Source organism: Mus caroli, unplaced genomic scaffold (assembly GCF_978045245.1).
Source record: "Mus caroli unplaced genomic scaffold, Mus_caroli_1 scaffold_11, whole genome shotgun sequence".
Lineage (NCBI taxonomy): Eukaryota > Metazoa > Chordata > Mammalia > Rodentia > Muridae > Mus > Mus caroli.
Window position 1 is genome coordinate 77,351,442 of NW_028227266.1, and position 26,447 is coordinate 77,377,888.

At 41.7% G+C, this 26,447-nt stretch overlaps 1 protein-coding gene across 2 annotated transcripts in view; it reads left to right on the top strand.

Moving 5' to 3' along the window:
* The window catches only part of Cd109 (CD109 molecule), a 113,724-nt gene that overhangs the window by 18,473 nt on the left and 68,804 nt on the right, over positions 1 to 26,447 (top strand). For both annotated transcript variants that reach the window (XM_029482122.2, XM_021172854.3), the window contains exons 3-6: positions 4,449 to 4,477; positions 6,049 to 6,279; positions 11,288 to 11,413; positions 23,918 to 23,957. In XM_029482122.2, coding sequence (XP_029337982.1) covers positions 4,449 to 4,477; positions 6,049 to 6,279; positions 11,288 to 11,413; positions 23,918 to 23,957 — 426 coding nt within the window. The remainder of the gene's footprint in view (positions 1 to 4,448; positions 4,478 to 6,048; positions 6,280 to 11,287; positions 11,414 to 23,917; positions 23,958 to 26,447) is intronic.

Genomic DNA, 26,447 nt, shown 5'->3' on the forward strand with positions numbered 1-26,447 from the left:
ACTCTCGGCACTTCAGCTTTTTATACTTGATTTTGGTGTGGGACACAGTGGTGCCTGTTGTCTTGCAGCACCCACATCCACTGCAGGAGAAAGGCTCTTTCATCTAAACTGTAGGATGTGTCCCAGCTCTCTTATCCTCATTAGCTAGAGATCGGATGCCCCCTCCTGGGGATGGCCTGTTTAGGTACCAGGATCCACACAGATGAGGAAAACAAGGAATCCAAGATGAGATTTAAAACCTCTATGTGTAAAGAAATTAGGGACCTTCACAACAGGCAAGCCAGATGAAACTCTTGACAATAGCCAGCGCTGCAAGAGAGGATACTGAGACCGTCCACAGCTGGTCCAATCCAAGAGGCAGGCTGCCTGTTGAGAGTCTTGAGTGATCCAGGACTCCAGATTCCATTTGTAAAATAAGGATAAAAGAATTATTGGAACATTCGCTCAGAATGCTCCTACTTGGAACAGAAACTTCTACACTAAACCGAGCTGAAACGGCGAGACCCGTGGTATCGCCGCTGTTAGAATTGGCACAAACTATAGAAGAAACTCAGAGGCAGACAGTTTCCTTGATTTCAGTTTTGTGAAGATAGTTGGAATGTAGGTCCATAGAAGTATATGTATTGCTTTGATTCATAAAAAAAAAAAAGGTATTTTGTCAGATCTTGTTGGCTGTTTTATTGTTTCTAAATAATGTCAGAGCTCCATCCTCCAGGACACCACTGTAGAACAGAAATATAGTTCAACAATATAGATAATAGATCATTCTCTAGTGACTGTATTACAAAAAAGTAAAATGAAATATATAAATTAATTTTGATAGTACACTTTGAGCGGGATTACAGATACAATGACTACACAAAATCCTTATAAAAACCATTGCTGAATATTTTGCTCTGTTTTGGTTTAAGGAATCAGGTGTATTTTACAGGTGTCACGTGTGTCTGGTGCCTGCTATGTGGGATGGCCTAGCTTCAGAAGTTTGCTGGAGTTTTTTCTTTTGTCATCCCTGTATGCTTGTTTGAGATTTGTTTTTGTATTTGTTATTTTTGAGCTCAGGCTGGCCTCAAACTTGTGATCCTCCTGCCTCAGCCCTCCGAGTACTGGGATGTTGGTGTACTACACCATGCTGGGGTGAGCTTTGCCAGCTAATTTTGTTTGTTTCCAAGAGTTCCCAATTATCTATTGCTGGGAACAAGCCATCCCAAAGTTTAGTAGGTCAACATAAAGTGGTGGCCATTTCTCACTGGTCTCCATAGGCTTGCACGCCCAAGGCTCACGATTGCTGCCTGACCAGTTACAGAGTCCCAGAGCCCCAAGGTTTCATTAATACTCTCTGACTGCAGCTTTTCTTTGCTTTCATTCATCATGCATACACACACACACACACACACACACACACACACACACACACACACATATCGAGTCCAGACTCTACACGTAGGGACATACTCTGTGCACACACATATGAACATGGAGACACAAATATACCATGAAAGAAGTAGTGTGACCAAACAACTTAAACACTCAATAAATAATGGATCATAACCTACCAAACAAAACAAAATATGAGGAGGTCATGCTGATATATACATATCATATACATATACATAGATAGATACATATGTATGTATGTATGATTGATCCTACAGCATATAATCATTTCCTTCTTCCCCTCTTCCCTCCAGCCCTTCCCATGAGCCCCTTTGCTCTGTCTCAAATTCATGGATTCTGTGTAATTGTCTTTTATGTTTTAGCTCTCGGCCCTCTTATGTCCCCTTAGAGTATTCTTTCTCTGGCCACATCCATGGTTAACTGACCCCTCTGTGGAGTTGTGTATACTAATCTGTTCCTAAATGCTTGTCTGGGAGGACTACTTCCGCATTTCCAAGTGTGTATAGAGAATGTCAGATAGTGTATTTCTGGTTCTCAAAGAAGCCAGTCAACAACTTAAAAAAAAAAAAAAAAAAAAAAAAAAGCCCGTGAAGGAGGTTGAATTTATATATCTCTGAAAGTTTTTCTTTTTACCAAGTCTAGTTCCTGATACAGTCTTTCAGTTTCACGTCAGTTCAGTATAGAATATAAACATCCCGTGAGAAGTGAACGCTTAATAAACACAGAGTGTTCCTGTACAACCGTGTTTATACCCAGCTATGACATCAGCATGTCAGAGTCACCTGCATTCCCCTGTTATTGCAGCACCACACATAAGAGTTGAGGTGGCAACAACCTAAGTGTCCACTAACAGATAAGTGGGTAAGGAAACATAGTGTATATATTCACAGTGGAATACTGATTGACTCTGAGAAAGGCAACCCTGCCACTTGCAATGTGGGTGAATTTGAGGACATGGTATGATTTCACTATATGTAGTTTTAAAAAGTTGAACATTAAGAAAAGGAGGCTAAACTGCTGGTTATCCAGCTAGAAGCTTCATGGGAGATGTTGGTCAAAGAATAAAAAAAGGCTAGTTAGACAAGAGGAATAAATACCAGTGTTCATCATGGCTCTGACTCCTAGTGACATGAGAATTGCCAATAGGGTAAGAGGTAGTTGCTCTAACAGCAAATCTGAATATCTGTGAGGCGGTGCATCTCAAGTTAGCCACCCCACAGGTTATACACGTGTCAAAGCATCATACTGTACATCATAAATTTAAATTTTCCCTGTTAAATAAGATAATAAGAGACATAAAAAGAATAACAGTCAGATTAGACCCATCTTACAATCGCTGGCTCCCAGCTTGGCTCAGCCCAGCCAGCTCTGGCTTTGGTAGGGTCACAGTGTCCTGCTCTGCTGTGCATTCTCTGTCCTGGTTCCTCCCCTTTCTCCCCTGACCGACTCCTCCTATCCCACTGCACTAGAGATCAGTGCTGTTCTCGCCTCTGTCTTCCAACATCCAATCAACTCTCTTCACGTATTCCACATTTTGTTCAATGTCCTATTATGTCAGACTCCCTCTCTTTGCAGGAGTGCTTATAAATAGCTACTCCATGCTGGCTGGTAATCAATGATGGCGAATTGCCTGGTGATCCTGCAAACCTATTTCCTATCCCTTGACTTCACTGGAAGACAGCTGGGAATTTACATGATTGTTTCATAATGTGAAGTTAGAAAATATACTAATTTTCACTTACTTTATTTTTGAGGCAGGTTTTTGATATGCAGCCCAGGCTGGTGTTGGATGCATGGTGTAGTCCAGGCTAGTCTCAGACTCAAGATGATCTTCCCACTTTAGCCTCCCAGATGCTCCCAGGTGTGAGCCATCACTCAGCTACTTCTATTTTTTTTTTTTTTGAGCATGATTAAGCAATTCAGGCTCTTGATATTTAATATCTTGAATGAGGAAGTATACATATCCCACTGTAAAAATGTAGATTGATATTGGTGATATATGTCACAAGCTTTACTGATGGTATGTTTCCACATAAACAACTGGGGAATGTTGCTATAGAGACAAGCTGAGATCCTGGTAGACACCTCTCTAAGCTTTCTGGTACTCTGATGACCTTCAAGTGCTTCTTGTGTGTCTGTAGATGACAGGTGACAACAGCCTCCCCACAAAACACTGTGTATGTTTGGAACAATGATCAGCATTTTCTTTTTATGGATGAAACTAGTGAGCTGTAGAAACAGAATTCATGACAGAACCCTGTGTGTGGTGTGAGTTCAGAGCCTGTTGTTAATTCTTACTCTGTACTGGGCCATCTTGTATTTCCCTGCTCTGACATGGTAGACTCAATATGTCTTCATCTGAGAGAGACACTGTGGCTCCTTCAATAGATAGTTCTCCAATAAAGGGTCTACTTTCACATGTGATGGGAATGTTGGATAAGGTCTTTGGCAATTTTAACTCAAAACTCTTTTTCCTTGAAGTAAATGGGTTTGATGAAAAATTGGCATGCGTTGAACCATCGGTCCTATTTTTAGAAAGTGCACATGAGAAATAGTCTGGACCAGCCTGACCCTTGTGAATCACTGCTGAGGCCTGGCTCACCCTGGGCATGACTAATGCCTCCCTTTATCATGAGTGTCTGAGAGCATGAAGAGTGAACCCCACGGGGGACGGATCTCAGGGCAGAGCACAAGCCAGATACCATGTAGCCCTGGGTGCAATCTCCTGTACTACAACCCCCAAGAGAAATGGAACCATAACAACATCCCCTCCCTGAGTTCCAATCCCCAGATTCTCTGGTCCTCTCTGAAGTCTCCCTCAAACCCTGGAACCTTAACTGCGGCAAGAGCAGCTCTGGTGAGAGTAGAACTGGGGACTGGTAGAACTTGCTGGGATTTCATCCCTGGTTGATCACCTTCCAATTTTTAGCTTCTCCATAAGGATGGTCTACAAGTTCTTGGTTATTTGGGGAATGAATAAAGCTATTTTGGTTAGTGAAAGAAAGTCTTGTTAAATCCTGACAAATACCTTTCCTTTCTTGTTGCCCTTTTAGGCCATTTCAAGACTCTTGTTCTTCCAGCAGTAAGTATTCATTTAAATTATTTGGCTTCAATAAATAAATAAATGCCAAAAATTGGCTTCAGAAATACATTGCAAGCTGGGTGTAGTGGTGTACATCTTTAATCTTAACACTTGGGGTGGAGGGAGGGCAGAGGAAGACAGATCTCTGAGTTCCAAGCCAGCCAGGCAGGCTACATAGAGAAATCCTGTTTCCAAAAACCAAAAAAACTAACCAAAACACCCAAACTAACTCCCCCCCACCCCCGAAAATCTCAAAACAACAACAACAAAAGAAATATATTGTAATTATGGCATACCTTCTTACTGGCTCTTCATTACATTACTTGTAAGTTTTACTTGAAATTACTGTACTTTTTAAGACCAACCTTAACTTTAGAGAGATTGGCTATTATGTTCTTGAAACTCCTTGCAGGGAGTTTTCTTCAATTAACTGGACCATTAGATCACTTTATTGTGTTTGGCCCTATTCCTGCATTAATACTTTTCTTTCTTTTCTTTGTTTCTTTTTAAAGACAAGGTCTCACTATGTAGCCAAGTATCTCTGGCTGGCTATGAATGTGTCGAGATTTCCTCACTTCTGTCTCTTTAGTGCTGAATGAAAGCCATGCACTGCCAACCACACCTGGTGCCTTTTAAATTAACATTTTAAAATGACACATAATAGTTTTCATGTTAAACATTAACATGTGTTTCGTTTTTTTTTGTTTTTAAATGTATTTCATGCCTTTTTCATACCTGTATGTACTCTATTTTGATCGTTAGCCTTTCATTACCCTCTCTTGCCCCCTTCTATCCCTGCTGACCCCTTCCTGTTCTCAACTAGTTTTCCCTTTATTTCCAGGCCTTATTTTGGTATCCCAGTGCAGACTCTAGTTTTTGAAGGGAGATAGATCAGAGACTTTCTGGACATATTTAAAATCACCACATCATGTTGCTTCTAGAGTGATATAGCCCATGCTAGGTTTAGACGTGGGCTGGCAGCCTGGAGTGCTGTCCCTAACTCTCTAAACCTAGTTTCTTTGTGAAATGGTCTTAGCAGAAGAATCCAGTCAAGGGTGGGTGTGGAATTGGGCTGAGGGATTATCTTGAGGTCAAATGACAGAGAACATGTGAACTGCTCAATAACTGCTCAATGTGGTTTGTGGTCTGTTCGTACCAGATGGTCGTATTCTGTTGTTATTAATAGTATTAAAAATGGCGGCATGGCCACCAATCACATGCTGAACAGGGTATAGGAAAAGAAAGCATCAAAGATGAGTGTTTGAGAGAATATAGCAAGGAAACAAACACTGGTGTTTCACAGGCTGATTGCCTGCTGAGAGAGACAGGTATGGAGGGAGCGTCCCTCATTCCAGAATCTCTCTGATCTAATTGAAGAGCAGAGTACAGGATTTTAAAGGAGATAAAGCAAAGTGTTCAGCTTTGATACCTATGAAGGACAAGTTTCCCCAACACTACAGCTCTTTTAGATAATACTATGTCTTTAATCTTTTTATTTTAACTTGTAATTGAAACTTTTTTTTAAAGGTAAAATGGTGAGACTTTGATATGTCTGATCTTTCCCCACCCAGCTACCTCTGAACAGTGCAGATAAGATTTATGAGCTACACATAAACGGACAATCAGAGACCGAGATCGTATTCTCCAACAGGACACGTTTAACATTTGAGAGCAAGAGTGTATCAGTCCTCATTCAGACAGACAAGGCATTCTACAAGCCGAAGCAGGAAGTGAAGTTTCGGGTGCTCACACTCTGCTCAGATCTCAAGCCTTATAGGACGTCCGTGGACATTTTCATTAAGGTGAGTGGCAGGCTGACGTGAAGGGGGGACTTCAAGCCATCCCTCTAAGACTGCCTTGAGGATTCTCTCTCTCTTTTTTGTTTATTTTTTTTTTGTTTTTTTTTTTTTTTTTTCTCGAGGCAGGGTTTCTCCATATAGCCCAGGGGGCTGTCCTGGAACTCACTTTGTAGACCAGGCTGGCCTCGAACTCAGAAATCCGACTGCCTCTGCCTCCCCATTGCTGGGATTAAAGGCATGTGCCACCACCGCCCAGCTGAGGATTCTGCTCATAGTCATGACACAGTGACAGAGTTTCACCTTTCAACACGGCGATCCTTTGGAGGGAGGTGATGGAACCTCAGAGCTCAGGCAATGGAGTCTGCCCGTTCATGTCTAATCCTGGCTGCATCACTATGACCTATCCACTCATGAGTTTGCTTACTGAACTTTTGTTATCCAGGCACTGAGACATCAAACAGAACAGAACAGATTAAGTCCCTGTTCATGTTGAATTCAGTTTTCAATGGGTGGCAAGAAGACAGACGATTAACATACATATGAGGGGGTAGATATTCATGTGTCCGTATGCACGTGCGTGATAATGTGTGGTCAGGAGAACCAGAGAACCAGAGATGGGACAGAGAGCGTGAGTTTATGGTTAGCGCTTTCTAGAGAGTTGCCAGAGAAGAGCCGTGTGAGCAGAGACCTGAATGAAATACAAGGGTGGACAGATGAGAGCAGTGAGGTTATCACATATGAGGGCCCAAAGGGCACTGAGTGTACGGAGTGAAAGGATACTTGTTAAGAGGTGAGGTTAGATACAGCCGCTGGGTTGAAGCATTGAGCTTATATTAGATCTTGTTAGGGATTAAGGGTGTTAGATGGCCTGGACTTTTCAAAGTATATATGACTATATATGAGAATGTATACTTGACACATTTGACTTCTGGGAAGGATGCAGAGAGACCTTCCTCTGTTAGGTCTGATATAAAGGGGTCCATCTGGCCTGGCCAACATGTAGTGCTCCTGCCTGGGGAAGGTTGTTCACACCGAAGTTCAATGCTTAGGAACAGCGAGCAGGGGTGGTTATAAATTCCCTTTGATGCTGAGCTGTAAGGTCAGGACATGGATTCACGTCTAGCCACACTCCTCACCGCAGAGGCCAGGTAGGAGGCTGTGAATGTCTGCTTTGTTGTTCTCCAGCCAAAAATAGTGATCTGGGACAGGACATCTAATCTAGCCTGCATGCCGACTTGCCGATAATGGCTGAGATGATGATACTCGAAGATATCATCCTTAGGGTCAGATATTTATCATGGTGGCATATTGAGGGGTGTTCTGTGTGTCTGTGAGGAGCATTGTCTATTATATGCCTATCTTTTCTGTCTTAGTAACTCACCTCACGAAAGACAGTGACTTTAGAGGCCTTTCAGCAGTGGAAAAAGCAAGCCCTATCTTGCCCTGCATTCTCTCCTATAGCCAGTTTAGCATTACAGTGTAGAAGTAAGTGGCTTTGACATTGCGGTGGCAGCTGGCACAGCTGGCTTCTGCCCTGGGCTTTCTGCTTCAAAAATTTGCTCTGGGTACAGGCAAATAACCTTGTGTGGATATGGCTATTTCTGACTTGGAGGGTATATTCTGTTTGAGTACAGGTGACTGTGTGTGGATACAGCTATTTATGGCTTGGAGGGTATGCCCTGTGACTGCACACTGGTGCTCTGGCCCTCTAGCCCCAAGAGCAACGTCTTAAGGTAGAAGTGTCAGTTTAGCCTTCTTTTGCTTAAAGGGCCACGACACCATCTAGGAGAAAACTTAGCACCATAACACATCAGCAGTGTTTTTTTTTTTTTTTTTCATTCCTTCTCCCTTAGGTAACTCCTTCTCAAGGATAATTTTTTTTTCTGGCCTCTAATAACTGGGTGGGCTCAGTATGTTTCGTCAAAGGGTAGAGAATAAGAGAAAGTGTGTGATCCTTGGTCTCAAGAGTTCACAGTGTAGCTGGAAACAGATTTTTGTAAAATAAAATGTGTAAAGAAAGATTTTCACTGCATTTTACAGTGAATCATACTCAAGAAGAGTAAACCCTAGATATGCCAGAGGCCATTCACAAAGAGCTCCCTGTGCAGCAGGGAGCTGAGCTTATTTTACTAGTGGATGAGAGAGGGAGGGACAGTTCCTGTAGCAGAGGCCCAGCAGTGTAGAGTTCTGTGGTGAATTGCAAATGAATGTGTATGCTGGGAAGAAGAACCTAGAAGTAGAGATCCTGCAAGTGTGTGGCCCTCAGTCTGTGGACACCAGGAAGCCATCGTCACCTAGGGGCCTGCTGTGATTATAACTGACTCTCTTTACTATTAGCCTGGGTCAAGCTTTTCACTTGATCTTTGCCAAAAGGCCGAGAAGCGATGGGTCAAGCTTTTCAACCCCATGTGCGTTCTCAGATCGACTGTTCTGGATGACAGGGTGAGCAGCGAGCAAGAGTGGAAGGAGGGATCAGTAGCTTTGTTAGAGTCGGGTCTGGTGGATTTGTGAGGAATGAGGGATCAGTGTCGTTGTTAGAGTCGGGCATGGTGGATTTGTGAGGTTGGAGAGGAGGCAAAGTAGACAGAGGGCTGGATAGCATTGCCAGGACTGAACAGTGAGAAATGAATACTTTGCATGGATACTGCAGGATGGGAGTGTGAGAAATGAATACTTTGCATGGATACTGTAGGAAGCCACTTTGTCTGTGAGGTTGTGGGGAGATGAGAACATTCCTCATGGACCCCTAATTAAATAGTTCTCTGATATACTTTGGCTGAGCAGAGAGCTGACATGAGTTTGAAGTTTGAGTCCCATCATGTGTTGTTGCTATAATAGGGAGCCACGCCAGTCAATGACAGCTGAGTGTTTACTAACCCCGCTAGCAGGCAGCTTTCTCAACAGTAGGGAAAGGACGATTCTACCTCCTCTTTCTGTCCCCACATAGTACCATTTCTGTTTTCATATCACACATGCACATACACACACATACACATGCACATACACACATATACATGCACACATACACACATGCACACATACACATGCACACTTACACACATACACACACACATCTACATGTATGTGACACATGCACACATACACACATATACACATGCTCACACATGTACATACATGTACACATACACACATGCACACATGTGTACATATGCACACACATGTACACATGCACATACATGCACACACACACACACTCCCTTTATATTGAAATGTAGATTCCATATATGAGAGAAAATATAGCACTTGTCTTTCTGAGTCTGACTTATTTACTGAAGGAGAATTATAATGTTTAGAGGTAAGCTGGAGTACCTAGCCCAGTGGGTCTTTAATGAATGAGGATTCTATCTCAACAGTGAGAATTTATTTCCCTCTCCCTCCCTCCCTCCCTCCCTCCCTCCCTCCCTCCCTCCCTCCCTCCCTCCCTCCCTTCCTTCCTCCTTTTTAATAAACATAAAGTCATGTTTTTATGATTTTCATACATGTACATCACTGTGTTTTATTAATAGTCACCCTCTATCACCCTGGTTTTCTTCCCAACAAAGGCTTTCATGTTATATGTAAGTGACATGAATATATATTTGCATACAATGATGGCCAAGTGCTGCTCATTCTTTTCCTCTCATTTCTCTGTGTTCTTTCTCCTTTTGCATAGTCCATTTCTACTTTCATCTCTCTCTGTCTCTTGTCTCTGTCTCTCTGTCTCTGCCCCCCTCCACACACACACACACACACACACACACACACACACACACACACACACACACACAGATGCTTCCTCTATTGAAATATAGGTTCCATTTATGAATGAGGTATTTGCCTTTGTGAGTCTGGCTTATTTCACTTAACACACTGTCTTCAGTTGTATCCACTTTTCCTGCAAATGGTGCCAATGGCAGAACTTCATTCTTTTTCTAAAAAAAATTAGATTAAATTAATCTTTTTTTACTTATTCACTTTACATTCCTCTCACTTCCCCCTTCCAGTCCCCTCCTTCCACCCACAATCCTCCTCTGAGAGGCTCCACCCAGCGGCTGTTGCAGACCTTCATTCTATATTGTGCAGATATACCACTCTTTTATTTATCCATTTCTCTGTTGGTGGCCATTTTAGGCTGGCTTGGCATCTTGGCTAGTGTGACTAATACTGAATAAACATGGATGTGCATGTATGTTGACTTAGGTCCTTTCAAATGTATGTTGAGTGTCAGGGTCAGATCAGGTGGTGACCCTAGCTTAGTTTCTTGAGGCCCCTGTATTTTGATTTTCTTGTGTGTGCACTACTTTGTACGGTTAGTGGCGGTTTCTTTAAGCCACTCATGTGAATTTGCTGGCGCGCATGCTGTATGTCCTCTGTAGGGGGAGCTATAGTGTCAGGAATTAAAAGGTGGATCAGAGTCAGCTTGGCCTCAGGTGAAGTAAGGGGAAAGGAAGAAACCTTGATTTGTCTTCCTTAGTGCTATAGATATGTCATTTCCCAAAAGCTTTCTGTAGGGTTGGTGGCTTTTCTCGTTGCCATGACAACATACCTTTCAGAAGCATCTTAAGGGAGGGGTGGTTTTGGCTCGTGGTTTCAGGGTGCAGTCTACCATGGGAGGGATGGTGGCGGAGAGAGCAGCTCTTGCCTGGTGGCAGGTGTGTGAGGCAGCTGGTCACACTACATCCATGTTCAGGAAGCAGAGGGAGATGAGCTCTGCCTGTCTCCTGGCTTCTCTTCTCCTTTCCATTTTACTCAGTCTGGGCTGCTAGCTAAAGCTCGCTGGAAGCCTGTTCACCAACCCACCTAGGTGTATGTCTCCTGGGTGATTCTAAACTCTAATCCAGGTGACAATGGGTCTTAACCATTACACCATCTTAGTGCCATATTTTGGGGGAAAGTTCTAGATGTGTCTGGGGTGGTGGGTCTGACAGTACTCTCAGGCATCATTCCTAAGTAGCACACACATGCCCCTGGGCAGCCTTCCACAGCTAACACACACTTGTTTCTGTTGCAGGATCCGAAGTCTAATGTGATCCAACAGTGGTTTTCTCAGAAAGGCGATCTTGGAGTCGTTTCTAAAACTTTTCAGCTATCCTCTAATCCAATATATGGTGACTGGTCCATTCAGGTTCAAGTGAATGTGAGTATAAATGTATCTTTGGGGGAGAATGTAAAAATGGTTTAAATTGTTCATATGGTAAAGTTTCTCCTAAGCCATTCTATAGACAGAAATATATTACTATGAATATCTAGATAATTTGGTGACTTATTGTTAATTTGCTATATTTTACAACAGGGTTTCCATTACAGTCATTATCTTTTTCTATCATAGAGTGTTTGGAGGTTTAGACATTTTGGCATTTTGTTCTAAAGCTGGTTAAATATTTATTAATTGCGTGCATTGATGCTTTTAAGACTGAGCACTGAACACAAATTTATTCGTTTGGCACATTTGATGTTTCAGAATAAGGATTAAAATGTGATTGGACAAACCTGCTTTGATCTTGTTGTAAGAAACAGAGGCTTTAAAGAGTCACATTGACCCCTGTTCTTCTGGCCTTGTCCCTCAAGGTTCCCCTTGTATTCACTTCCCTCACACACAGGTCTGTGACCTGGCAGGGTAGGAGCAGTGCAGTGCCTCTGTTGTGTCTGCCTCAGCTTCCCTTGGGTGCACTACTTTCTCCTCGGTTAGTTGTTCTATTGCTTCGGTAAAGCAACATGGTCATGAGCACTTTGCAGAGGAAATGGCTTATGTCATTTCCACATCATAGTCTGTCACTGAAAGAAATCAGGACAGGAACTCAAACAGGGCGGGAACCTGGAGGCGGGAGCTGATGCAGAGGCCATGGAGGAGTGCTGCTTACTGGCTTGCTCTCGCCATAGCTTGCTCAGCCTGCTTCCTTACAGCACCCAGGACTACAAATTGCCAACCCTAGCCGACATCAATCGCCAACAGTGCCCTTGCTAGTGTTACACTTTATGAACTCCTTGTTCATCAGTGATGGGCTTTTGGTTGGCTTGATCTTGTGCAGACATCCCTCATGCATTTACATCCACCGTGAGTTCATGTGTGCAGCGACCCTGTCGTGGCCGTTACCTCTGGCTCTTAGAATCTTTCTACCCTCAGATGACACAATAGCCTTAAAGGCGAGAGGGTGTGATATAGATGCTAGTCACTTCATAATCTTTTAATTTCTGCATGTCGACAAGCCGTGGGCTTTTGTGTTAGTATCTATAAGAAGCTTCACTGACAAGGGTTGAGAGATGCATGAATCTATGGTTGAAAGATAAGAACTTAGTGGGCAATTTAATTCTATGTCTACTTAGTGAAAGAATAATACAGGTTCTCCTCTAGGGCCTGTGACCTAGCCAGCCATGGACCTTTTGCCTAGTTACTTGACATGAGTTCTGTCTTGTGGAGTGGGCCTTAAATCCAAGTAGAAAGTGGCTGGCTGATCAAATATCACTTGTGCACCTTGCCCCAGTGGGCGTGTCTTGCCAATTCCCTCACTATTGTAGACGCAGGGTCACAATTGAGTAAGAGTTGATTATTTTCTTCTCCTAGGAGTATATATAGAACCTCCCAGATAGCCAGTAGGCACTAACTTTCTAGATTGGTACCAGCTTGATTCCTCCATGTCCTGTAGTTTAAGTATGCAGTATCTTCTGTAATAGGGCCGTACCATCAAGTTCTGGAGTGTAACTAGGAACAAGGACAATAGCCTGTAATTTTGGGGGGTATGGGACCCCCACAGAACAACTTGAAAAGAACCCCATACTGTCCCTGGGCTTTTTATTTTCTAGTTTCTGAAATCTGGGAGAGGCATTTCCCTACCCTACCCTCCTCCCCCATTATAGGGTAACTTGATTTTAACTTCTTTTATATGATTATATGTATCGATTTTAGGAAACTTAAAGTAGTAGTTTCCTATATGTAGTAGGTTTCTATGTGGCCTTAAAAAAGTCTTGTGTTAGTTTTCTCCTCTCCCCATGGCTCAATACTCTCTTCTCTACAACACAGATATTCTTGACTCAAACATGACTTATGATAAGAAGATCTTTGCAAGCACATAGAATGTGGTTCTTATGCCATCTTAGAATTATATAGTTCCATTACTAAGACATTTACAAGGAAGCAACCCAGAAGAATAATTCAGTGTTTGAGTTATTTAAGATATTTAACTTCTTAGATCTTTTTAGTTGGTACTTTTGTTACGTATGTATGTATGTATGTATGTATGTATGTATGTATGTATGTATGTATGTTTTTCAAGACAGGGTTTCTCTAGGTAGCCCTGGCTGTCCTGGAATTCCATCTGTAGACCAGGCTGGCCTCGAACTCACAGGGATCTGCCTGTCTCTGCCTTCCAAGTGCTGGGATTATAGGCATGTACCACAACTGCCTGGCTTATTTACTTATTTTTAAGATAGGGTCTCAATATGTCTGCCCCTGTCTCCACGGTACTGGGATCACAGGCATATGCCACCACACATGGCTTGCCCTATTTGAAAGTAGCGTGATGGGTCAATATGTCTTCCACATCTCAATCTTGGGGTGCTTCTCAACAGGCTCCAGCGGAGGGGTCATACCTGGTATAATGGATAAGCTCATTTGTCTGGTCTTTATGATATTAGTCAAAATATTCACAGATGTGATTCATTATTGGCAAAAATTAATCCATCCATTTGCACTTCAAAATGATAAAGGGGTCCTCACCTTACAGAGGAAGATCACTCATTCACCTGCTGTGACTCAAATGAGCCTTGAGATTGCTCCGAATGAAATCAGCCTCAAAAGGACAGCTGCTGTGTGGTCTCGTGTAAATGCAATATTTAGGATATAGAAAATCAGTGAAATACAAAGTGGAATGGCAGAGACCAGGGGGTGGAGCGATGAGGAGTTGTTTGGACGGTGTAGTTTCTGTCCTGCAAGGTGAAGGTCCAGGGATTTGTTGCCAACAGTGTAGATGCACTTAGCACGACTGTCCAGTGCTCAGAGATGGCTAGATGGCAAACTCATGTCACTGTAATTAAAACAAGTGAAAAATTAATGTCACCTATTTATGAGATAGGGTGGCCATGGAGTGTGTAATATTTATATTACTTTATACTTTATGATACACAGGTGAGTAATATCTAATTTTTATGTAAACACCAGAAGGTGCTTTGCATGATGTGTCGGGTGAGATGTATGGGATAGCTCTTGCTTGAAGCAGCCTGATGGAGGAGTCCTGTGGGATACGGTGAGGGAACCGACTTAAAGGAAGGAGTCGGTGCTAGGGTCCTACTAGACGCTTACATTTGCTGACCGGCCAATGGCGCCTTTGCCGATGTTTATATACCTGCCAACTTGAGCCTTGGATAATTCAGCTGCTCTTACTGAATGTGTAACATGGTTTTAACGAATGTTGGAGGCAGTGTTGCAAATGAGGTTCATACAAGCAGTGAGTAATTCATAAGGATTAAAGTTAATGTCTGTTGGTACAATGACCAAACAAAACATCTAAACCTGAGGATAATAATATTAATTTGGAGAAGATACAGGATACCATGAGAAATGTTGGTTTTTAAGGGTCTCTCAGTGTGATCTCTCAGTATGATGACTGATACACCATTATGAGAAAATAAACACATTTATATTATGTCATGTAGAAAATATTTACGAAGGTTAGGGTCTACTCCCAGGAAAGCACAGGTGCAGTATTTATATATGTTCCCATTTGTTCTTCATAGGTAATTTTGTGATATGGGTACAACTATGTCCATTTTGCAACAGGATGACCACAGCATAGCAAGCTAACTTCTTAGGTATACTTCGGTAGAAAGGAGACCTCTTGCTTGACTTTTAGTTCAGTTCAGAACCAATGGCAGCTTTCTAGTCACTGTATTGCTTTAAGACTGAGGCCATCCATGCTACAGGAAAGAACAGCAATGATAATCTACAAATATATAATGAGTGTGTGTGTATTCCAGCCCCGGGAGCTGGCAACAGTGCTTGCATATAAGTTAACAGTTTTTAGATGTCTAAATGCTGCTTGCCCCTGGAAAACTTTTGAAGGTATCATTATCCTTCTGATAAAGACAAACACCAAGTGCTCATTGTTTGTGAAATGTCAATATGAAGCATACAACTAAGAAAACAACAACAACAACAAACCCAGAAAAAACAAAAAACAACAAAACCCCAAAACAGACCTCTTTAACAAAATCGGTGTCCACCAGGGGGCAGTGTAATCAAAGGCATGTTTGAGTGGTGAGCGGAGGCCTCACTTCTGGTTTTTGTCTTTGCTTGACTCCTGCTTTGCATTCAGGGCTTTATGTTTTATTACCTACTTTTGTTTTAGCAGTGAGTCATGACTATGGATGAGATATACTCATTGTTTGAATGCTCCATCATCATATATGCTAGGTTTTGTTTTGTTTTTTTTTTAGTCAGTAACCATTCTCAATATAAACTGGGAAAAATTATTTTTAGAAGAGGAATTAGAAATTTCATTCTATTTGTAGAAAAGAAAACCTATGGGATGCTTTAAGCACCACAGTGGGAAGACAGTGCATTAGACCTGGAGGCTTTATCAGGGGTCTGAGGTGTAGTGACGGTAGATAACCAGGCAGTGGCATCTTCAGTCACATGTTCCCTCAGGTCAGGAAAGGGATGCTTAGTGAAACACACTGTGCGCTCCCTGGAATTTATCCAATTCAACCATGTTCATTTATAGCAGTGGTTCTCAACCTGTGGGGCAAAATCCCCTGAGGATAGGGTGACTCTTTTCAGGGGTCTCATATCAGATATTCTGCATATTAGATATTTACATTACGGTTCATAACAGGAAAACTGCAGTTATGAACTAGCAACAGAAATAATTTTATGTTTGCAGGTCACCACAACATGAGGCGCTGTGGTATTAAAAGGCTGCAGCATTAGGGAGGCTGAGAACTACTGATTTACAGTGTAAGACAGTCAGTCACTCACTGACTCTTAGACGCTCTAGAATAATCGAGATTGTATTTGGTCATCATGTATTGCTTTCATTTTCAGGATTTTGAAGTAACAAGTGTGCGTGTGTGCTATGTGTGTGTGTATGTATGTGTGTGGTATGCATATGGATGCAAGTGTGGAGGCCAGAGCCTCTTTTTCTAAAAAATTTTAAAAAGATTTATGTATATGAGAACATTATCTCCCTCTTCAGACACACCAGAAGAGGGCATCGGATCCCATTACAGATGGTCATGAGCCACCATGTGGTTGCTGGGAATTGAACTCAGGACCTCTGGAAGAGCAAGTCAGTGCCCTTAGCCACTGAGCCATCTCTCCATCCAGCTCATCTTTTTCTATTTTTAAGTAAAATAGAAAAAGATTTAAATTTAAGTACTGAGTTTCATCTTAGTTTTATTTTTTAAGACAGACGCTATCCCTGAACCTAAAGCCCCCATTTCTGGGATCCGCCTGTCTGCCCTTCTCGGTTATAGATGCATTAGGCGCAGGCCTCCACACCCAGCCTGTATGTGGGGGAGAGCTGGGCTCCTGTTCTCAGGCTTGTGCAGCTGCTAGCATCTTACAGGGGATGTATTTCTCCAGCCCAAGTGCCTTTGACTGTGGAACATTTCTAGGTCTTCATTCCCATTCCTGTGCCTCTCACATGCAGTACAGGGTAGCTGTGGGTCTCAGCGAATTTTCTATCCATTCATAGATGGGCCAGTTTTCCACCACTGTTACGTAACAGAAGTTACAAAGCAACAGATGGCTTTGATCTGTCTCCTCATCTTATGGATGAAGGGATGTGACCGGTGAGGATCGCACTGTTCTAACAAGGTTGGTGCTCCCAGACGTCAGAAGAGGGGTTGGAAGATGGTGTGCTGGAATGAGGATGTTGAGAGCTGAACTTGAACGAGAAGAGCATCTCGCGCTATCACCCACTGAGCCATCTTCCAACCCCTCATTTAAAAAAGAAATTAAAACCATGTTTTATGTGTATGGTTGTTTTGCCTGCATGCATGCCATTGTACCACATATATACTCTTGGAGGCCAGAAGAGGGCATTGGAGCCCCTGAAACTGGAGTTACAGATGGTTGGGAGCTGCCACGTGGGTTCTGGGACTTTAACCCAGCTCTTCTGGAAGGACAGCTGGTGCTCTTAATCACTAAGCCATCTCTCCAGCACTATTAGTCTTTTTTTTTTTTTTTTTTGAAAGATTTCATTTAGTTTATTAGGCTTTATGGAAAGATCCAGTAGAAAAAGGGACCTAAGTTGAAGATGTAGCAGAAGTCAGAGGTTAGGGATGCTGTAAATCTTGTGAGGGAACAGAAAAGAGATGCTAGGTATAGGAAAGTCTGTACTGTTAGACATCAAGAATGGAAGAACATAAAGCCGGGCTTAGTGGCGCATGCCTTTAATCCCAGCACTTGGGAGGCAGAGGCAGGCTGATTTCTGAGTTCAAGGCCAGCCTAGTCTACAAAGTGAGTTCCAGGACAGCCAGGGCTATACGGAGAAACCCTGTCTCGGAAAAAAAAAAAGAATGGAAGAACATAAATCATTAAAAGGAGAGACTGAGTCAAATGATAAACACAACTTTTGATTTTACCTCCTCTCCCATGGGCATTGCTGTCTCTGTCTACTCAGTCTTCCACAAAGAAAAGCAACCGTCTGATCTCCCCAGGCATTCCAGTTTTGGCTTGAAGGTTCCTGCTTTCTTGTGCATTTTGCACAGTTTGCTCTTAGGTTCTTTTCATAATTCACTTTAGGCAAGTGCACTTGTAGGCACGGCCTCCACTTCCATCCCCATGCCAACGACTCGGTTGTCACTGAGAGGACCCAGGCCTCCGAGCCCCAGACCTGGACCATCCTTGTGATCTTCTCTCACCGCATCTGGATCTTTTCCAGCATTTTCCACTTCACTGAACTATTTCACCCTCCTGGCAGCTGTGCTAGCTGGTAACCTTGGCATTATCCTTGACATCTTACGCTCACTTACCACCCAAGTCCAGCCTCCATGAGCTCCTGTGGCATTGACTCTTATGGACATGTCAGATGGACCCATTTCTTTTTCGTTTCTTCTCTACATCCCTTGTTAATGTTGCCATCACAGTTTCAAGAGTCTATTAGTCATCCTCTGTAAATTTCCTTGTTTCTAACTGGCAACCCATTCTCTACACAGCAGTAAATGTAATCTAAACAGTAGCTGGATCTGTTATCCTTCAGCTTAAAGCCTTCTAAACACTTCTCATTGCTCACAGAATAAAATTCATGTTTCACCATTGTTTACCCAAGGCCTTGTTTGATCTCATTCTGCTTCTTCACCTCATCTCCAGTCTTCGTCTCTGCAGATCTGACCCACACTGCTTGTTATAGTTGGTAACGACACGTAAATACAGTTGATAAGCGGCTTTGCACTAGATCATACTCTCATTCTACTTCCATCAAGTGCCCGACATTCATTTTCTGCTGTAGTAGATGAAAGAATGGTCAAAGAAATGGATGGATGAACGGGTCTTTCATGCTTCCACTTGGAGATTCTGATTCAGTAGCTCCTGCTGGGAAATGGACATCTCTCATTTGTTAAGCCCATTGTAGATGACTCTGCATGATCTAGGTTGGCATTCCTAGAGAAAGACATCATAACTACAGATCAGAGTACAGATGTCTGGGCTCTAAACACAGCAAGGAAAGGGCAATATAAATGTTAATAAATATTTTCAGTCACTTGGCAAACCCTTTTATTAACTGTCATTCTTCCAAGTAAGTCAGAATAAACACGGTGACACTTTTTATATGATGATGTTTCCATTGTGATATTTTGTTTATTTAGATGCTTTTTAAAAAAAAACCAATTTTATGGTGAAAATAAAGGAGGAAAAAGATTGCCTAATAGTTTATAGACAAGATTCAACCTTACAATAAGGAGTTGAGGTGGCTTTTATGTAACAGAGTGACCTGGGTTGGGAGTCATGAGGACCTTAGAGGCCCTAGATTTCATGTATCTAATGTAGAGAGTAGTGGACCAGGAATCACAACGCTCCAGGTTCCCAGGCCTCATGCACAAATGCAGAGAGCACTGGACTGGAAATTGCAGAGATGAGCCTTAGTGATTAAGCTGAGGGACCATGGGAGCAACTGACCTGGGGATGCGAGTCAACCAGTTTACTCATTTGTAGACGAATTCATTCAATAGATACCAACAGCATGCTGAATTAGCTACTGTGCTATAAGGACTTCACAGTTCCATAAAGAAGATGGAGCAAAGCAAATGATTATGCTAAACAGGGTGCAGGATATTGTGGGAGAGAAGAGGTATTCCGAACGGCATGGGGAAGGCTATTGGGAAGAGGCTCCACCCAGATACACCAGTCCAGGATGTTTGGGAGGACATAATGAAAGACATGTTCAGCAAGGGGATTTGAGCCTGAGTCTCTCTGTTGAGATCTGGACTAGAGATAACAATTTAGGAATCTTCAGTATAGAAACAACAATAAAGATCCTTAGGACTCGTCTACCATTAAAGAACTTCATATGTTGTTTTTCATGTACTAATTAATGTTTGCTGTGTATGAACTTTAATTCAACAGAGATTATCTCATTCCATATGCTTTTAAAAATTTAAACCTTTAAAAGATTATCTATCTATCTATCTATCTATCTATCTATCTATCTATCTATCTAATCTATTATATAAAATGTCCTGCCAGCATGTAGGCATGTGTATCATGTGCATGTCTGGTGCCCTTGGAGGTCAGAAGAGAACATTGGATTCCTTAGAACTGGAGTTAGAGATGATGTGAGCCACCATGTTGGTGCTGGGAATTGAATCCAGGTCCTCTGGAAGAACAACAACGGCTCTAAACCCTGAGCCATCTCCCCTCCCCCTTATGCTTATTTGTGTTGATCTCTGTATTTACTACTGAGGTCAAACTATTTCAAAGACAAGAATTCTTTATCAGCAAGTCAGGTAAATGTAGGTAAATTACCTCATCTGAATCCTACTCATAGTGGATTCCCTTGTAGCAAGCCACCATTCAGCTGATCTGTGTGCCAGATTGCAACAAAACAAAAGACTCTTCATATGGTTGGACATGTTGGCTGAGAGCATCAGAATCTCTGATAAGACAGAGAGCAAAGAAGCATAGAACATTCCTGGAGTCTGGCTTCGTCTGTGCCTTACAGTGTCCAAACTTGTGATGTATATACTTTTTGTTGTTGTTTTGAGACACAGTTTCTCTGTGTAGTTTTCTCTGTCGTCAGGTTGTCCTTGAACTGAGGGATTCACCTGCCTCTTCCTCCCAAGTGCTGGGATTAAAGGTGTGTACTACCATGCCTGGCTCATTTCTACTTTTTAAAACAGGGTAGCACTCTGCTGTCTGAGCCTGTAGTAACTTCTTTTTTAACACTAGGTAGGACTCTGAGCAGATGTGTATCAATTCTACTGTGATCTTAGAGTCATATAATATAGGACCTTGGTGGTGGTAGTGGTGGCAATTTTTGAAGACTGCAGTTATCTCTAGTTATACATCACTCCCTAAGTAACCCATAATAAACTCATTTTATCCACCACAATGGTATTGCTTGAGGCACTTTTTGGGAGGCTGGTGCTGGTTCAATTTAGGTGCAGATTTTAATTTTATATCTTCCTGGAAAATCAGACTACAGTTACCTTCTTGATTTGGTTTTTGAAGATAACCAACTTTAGTGAATCAGATACATGCAGCTTATAATATTCCCATATATGACATGCAAACAATTGAAGTAGAGAGTAGGGATCATTGATAAGGAAATTCTTAAGGCTCATTTAAGTAACACATTTATTTACAATGTTCTTTAAAACATCTTAAAGTGTGTGTATGTGGTGTACATGTGCCCAGAGAAACCAGAAGAGGGAATCTATCAGATCTGGACCTGGAGTTACAGAAACCAATCTTAAGTCCTTTGGTAGAGCAGCAAATGTCTCTTAAACACTGACCTATATCTCCATTCCCTATTTAGTATAACCATTAAGTGATGATATTTAAACCAAATTGTAAACAGTTTTTCTTCAGCATTGGCAATTAAACCCAGATACTAATATGTGCTCCTCAAGGCTCTGCTACTGATTTATGTCCCAGACCTAGACAACTACTTTGTCAGCATATAAAGATTTGCTTTGTATTTTGAAGTATCTTTTCTTTTAAGGTTAAGTAATGAGAACCATGTGTGGTGACTATGGGAAGCTGAGACAGGAGGATTATCATTGGTTTTAGTTGAGCTTAAACTACATAGGCTGATCCAGTCTGTTTTGAGCTATATGTGAGACTGCCTCGCATAAAAACGAAACGAAACAAAACAACCAACCCCACTGCCCCAATCAAACCAACTCAAAACAAAAAACCAACCAACCAACAAAAACCTTAAAATACACACTTTAGATTAGTTGTTATTTCTAGGAAAGCTACAGTTTTAATGGTGCAGCTCTGTTTGCTAGGACAAATATAGAAGTTTAAGATTTGTGAAATCACTTAGCCATTTTACTGAGGTTTTTGCTGTTTAGAATTTGTAGTTATGACCAAGCCTGTTCAGTCAGTCAACAGGTTCTCCAGTGAAGGAGAGAGGATTAAAAAGAAAAAAGACAATTAGACAACATTGTAGCAGGGTTCAATCAATTCTGAGGCTGAAGGCAGGTTTAATTTTTCCCAGTCTGCTTTTATACCATTTTAGTTACATGCAAGTATTAAGGGCGAGTAGCACAATGAGGAATCAAGCAAGACAATAGTTAAGGAACAAGCAAGACAATAAAGCCCCAATGATCACTATTTGATCAAGATGTTCCAACTGGTAATGAGGACACATGCTCCACTATGTTCATAGCAGCCTTATTTATAATAGCCCGAAGCTGGAAAGAGCCCAGATGCTCCTCAACAGAGGAATGGATACAGAAAATGTGGTACATTTACACAATGGAGTACTACTCAGCTATTAAAAAGAATGAATTTATGAAATCCCTAGGCAAATGGATGGACCTGGAGGGTACCATCCTGAGTGAGGTAATCCAATCACAAAAGAACTCACATGATATGTACTCACTGATAAGTGGATATTAGCCCAGAAACTAGAATACCCAAGATACAATTTGCAAAACACATGAAACTCAAGAAGAACGAACACCAAAGTGTGGTCACTTTGCCCTTTCTTAGAACTGGGAACAAAACACACATGGAAGGAGTTACAGAGACAAAGTTTGGAGCTGAGATGAAAGGATGGACCATTTAGAGACTGCCGCATCCGGTGATCCATCCCATAATCAGCCCCCAAACACAGACACCATTGCATGCTCCAGCAAGATTCTGCTGAAAGGACCCTATATAGCTGTCTCTTGTGAGGCTATGCCGGTGCCTGGCAAACATAGAAGTGGATGCTCACAGTCAGCTTTTGGATGGAACACAGGGACCCCAATGGAGGAGCTAGAGAAAATACCTAAGGAGCTAAAGGGGTCTGCAACCCTATTGGTGGAACAACAATATGAACTAACCAGTACCCCCAGAGCTCGTGTCTCTAGCTGCATATGTAGCAGAAGATGGCTTAGTCGGCCATCATTGGGAAGAGAGGCCCCTTGGTCTTGCAAACTTTATATGCCTCAGGATGGGGGAACGCCAGGGCCAAGAAGTGGGAGTGGGTGGGGAGGAGAGTGGGGTGGGGGTAGGGCATGGGGGATTTTTGGGATAGCATTTGAAATGTAAATGAAGAAAAAACCTAATTAAAAAAAAAGAAACGGCAAATAATAAAGTTCTTTTGTATTAGAATTTAAGAAAAATTTAAAAAAAAAAAAGATATCTGAGCCTACTTCTTTGTTCTACCCTAAAATTAGATTCTTACTTCCTTGTCCTTGGCCAATGTCAGGTCCCTGCCTGAACTTACTTCTTTGTCATGTCCTAATGTCAGATTCCTGCCTTGGCTTGCTTCTTTGCTGTGGCCTAAGGTCAGATTCCTGCCTGGTGGCACCCCAAAAGGCTATCCACATAGTTAGAATTGTAAGTTAGAAAATGACAAATGAGAAAACCTGTTTTCTTGTGAGTCTTGGAAAAGGGATCAATTAATATCTGTTAAATCAGGATAGGATGTATTGGTTTTAATATTACAGTAGAAAAGAATTCAAGGGATTAGAAGGTGGGATATGTTGTTTCATGATAACTTTGTCGTCATGATATTTATAAACATTTTAATTACAAACAATTTCATTTTTTCTGTATTTTAAAGTTATATTCAAAACACAGTTGAAATCTTTTTCTGTTTGATATGTGTTGTCATGGCTTCATAAGTTTATGAACTCTTCAACCTAATTTTTGTTTTGCAAATGATGAAAATCAGATTTGTTTAAATGAAGGTAAGTTAGGGAAGTTATGTTTTTAAAAAATGATTTATTTTGTGTATATTGATGCTCTGTCTGCAGTTATGTTTGTGTAAAGGTGTTAGGTCCTCAGGATGTGAAATTAACAGACAGTTGTGCGCTGTGATGTAGGTGCTGGGAATTGAATCGGGATCCTTAAGAAGAACATCTCATGTTCTAAACTGCTGAGTTATATCTCATTAAAAATTCAATTCAAAACTAATTTTTAAATACTTTTATGCAGAGAAGAGGGTAAGATTAACTCGTATTTGTTTTTGTCTTCTCTTCCCAATAGGATCAACAATATTACCAGTCATTTCAGGTCCTAGAATATGGTAAGAGTTATTCATTTTTTGAAGGGAAACTGTTGCATTTATTACTATATATAGAGATGAGAAAATTTCAAGAGACATGCTATTTAAAATTAAAATCCCAATAAAGATATAAGTTTAGTATTCCTTCTAGGATTCAACATTCCTTTGCAAATGCTCTGAAATTATATTATTATAAAGCAAAAGGGGGCAAGATCTAACATTCCACAACGTCAGTCTTTTCTTATGACAGTTTTTCATTTTCTGTTTTTTTGAGATTTACTTATTTTTATTTTATGTATATGAATGTTTTACCTGTCATGTATGTCCGTGCACCACATGTGTGCTGTGCCTGTGAAAGCCAGAAGAGGGCGTTGGATCCCCTTGGAACTAAAGCTACAGATGGCTGTGAGCTGCCATGTAGGTTTTGGAATCAACCCTGGGTCCTCTTGAAAGGCAGTTGGTTCCCTTAAAGAATTAGCTGTCTCTCCAGCCTTCTGGTTTTGTTTTGTTTTGAGAGAGGGTCTCTTCATGTAGTGCCGTCTGGAACTTGCTTTCAAGAGCAGGCTTGCCTCAGATTTGTGGCTATCTTCTTACCTTGGCCTCCCAAGCACCTGGCTCCCCTGTACTTATAAAATATTATTATTTTTGACTCTTGGAATACTAAACATTGGAATTGGGGATGTGGTTCAGTTGAGAGCATGGGCAAGGACCTGAATTCAGTTCCCCAGACCCAAAAAACCCCCAAATTATCAATTTGACATCAGTTACTTTCCATAAATCTTTATTTGGTTGACACAGTGGAGACGGTGTTCAGCTAAGGTAGAACATCTTCGTGCAGGCGCCATATTGCATTTATAAGCACACAGACGAAAGCAGTGGCTGGCTGTTCTTGGTGGATAGAGAGAAGGCAGAGATGAGTAAAAGCTTAAGGCCTCCCTAAGAACTGATCAATTAGTGTCTTTGAGCTTGTAGATGAGCCCTTTTTTTTTTTTACATTGCATAGCATATCCTACTTAATTTTTTTTTAATTTTTAATATTTTTTTATTACATATTTTCCTCAATTACATTTCCAATGCTATCCCAAAAGTCCCCTATAGCGCCCCCCCCCCACTTCCCTACCCACCCATTCCCATTCTTTTGGCCCTGGCATTCCCCTATATTGGGGCATATAAAGTTTGCAAGTCCAATGGGCCTCTCTTTCCATTGATGGCCGACTAGGCCATCTTTTGATACATATGCAGCTAGAGACAAGAGCTCTGGGGTACTGGTTAGCTCATCATGTTGTTCCAACTATAGGGTTGCAGATCCCTTTAACTCCTTGGGTACTTTCTCTAGCTTCTCCATTGGGAGCCCTGTGTTCCATCCAATAGCTGACTGTGAGCATCCACTCCTGTGTTTGCTAGGCCCCGGCATCGTCTCACAAGAGACAGCTATATTTGGGTCCTTTCAGCAAAATCTTGCTAGTGTATGCAATGGTGTCCGCGTTTAGAAGCTGATTATGGGATGGATCCCTGGATACGGCAGTCTCTAGATGGTCCAGTAGATGAACCCTTTAATTTGACTTATAAAGCCCTTTGTGATCACTTTTAACCTGGCCAAAAGAATTCTGAAATCTAGTTTGTTACGTCTTTGTGATTCCAGCCCCCCTATCTTCCATGGTACTTTCCTATCCATGCCATGGCCTGGAACAGGGACCAGCAGAGTCTTTTCCTGCGATGGGACTGAAAGTAGTACTCTGGTTTCTGTAAGCCACAGCATCTGTCTCAGTTGCTCATCTGTGTCTCTCTAGAACGATAGCAGACACAGCCAACACATAAGCGAATGCCACTATCCTGCAGCAAGCTTAGGCATCATCACACATTTCCCTTTTGTTTGTTCCAACCAGTTAAAATGAGTAAAAGCCACTCTTAGCTTAGGCTGGCCATACCATTCTGCGACTCCTTAACTGGAATTTTGTGTGTCACCCAGAGCCCCTCACCCTATATAGGTGTACGGATATAGACATGTATCTGGTTCCAATAGAGATGTGTTATACATGTAAAATTCATCCCAACACTTAGTGCAAGAAAAAGAAAGTCCATTTATAATACATTTAAAATTTTTGCTAAATATTAAAGCAAGAAGACTTTAGACAAGTTAAGGAAAATATTGCAAAATTTACTTTACCTGTTTATTTTTTAAAAATGTGATCACTAGAAATGAAAAATTACACATGTGGCTCGTATTTTATTCCCTTTGGTCAATGTTCTAAAAGAAATCATAGGGAAGTGACTGTTTTTTTTCTTGAGAAAGGATTTCATTGGGTACTCTCCACTCCTTGGAACTTGATAAGTAGACCAGGCTGGACGTAAACTCATAGAAATCCACCTGTCTCTGCTTCTCAAGTGTTGGGATTAAAGTGGTGAGCCACCATGGCTGGCATGATCAAAATTTTTGTATGTTGTTTTCATATTTCACTGTGTTGGTGCTGGGTGGTTACACGGCCTTGGTGAGGTACAGTCATAGGGTGA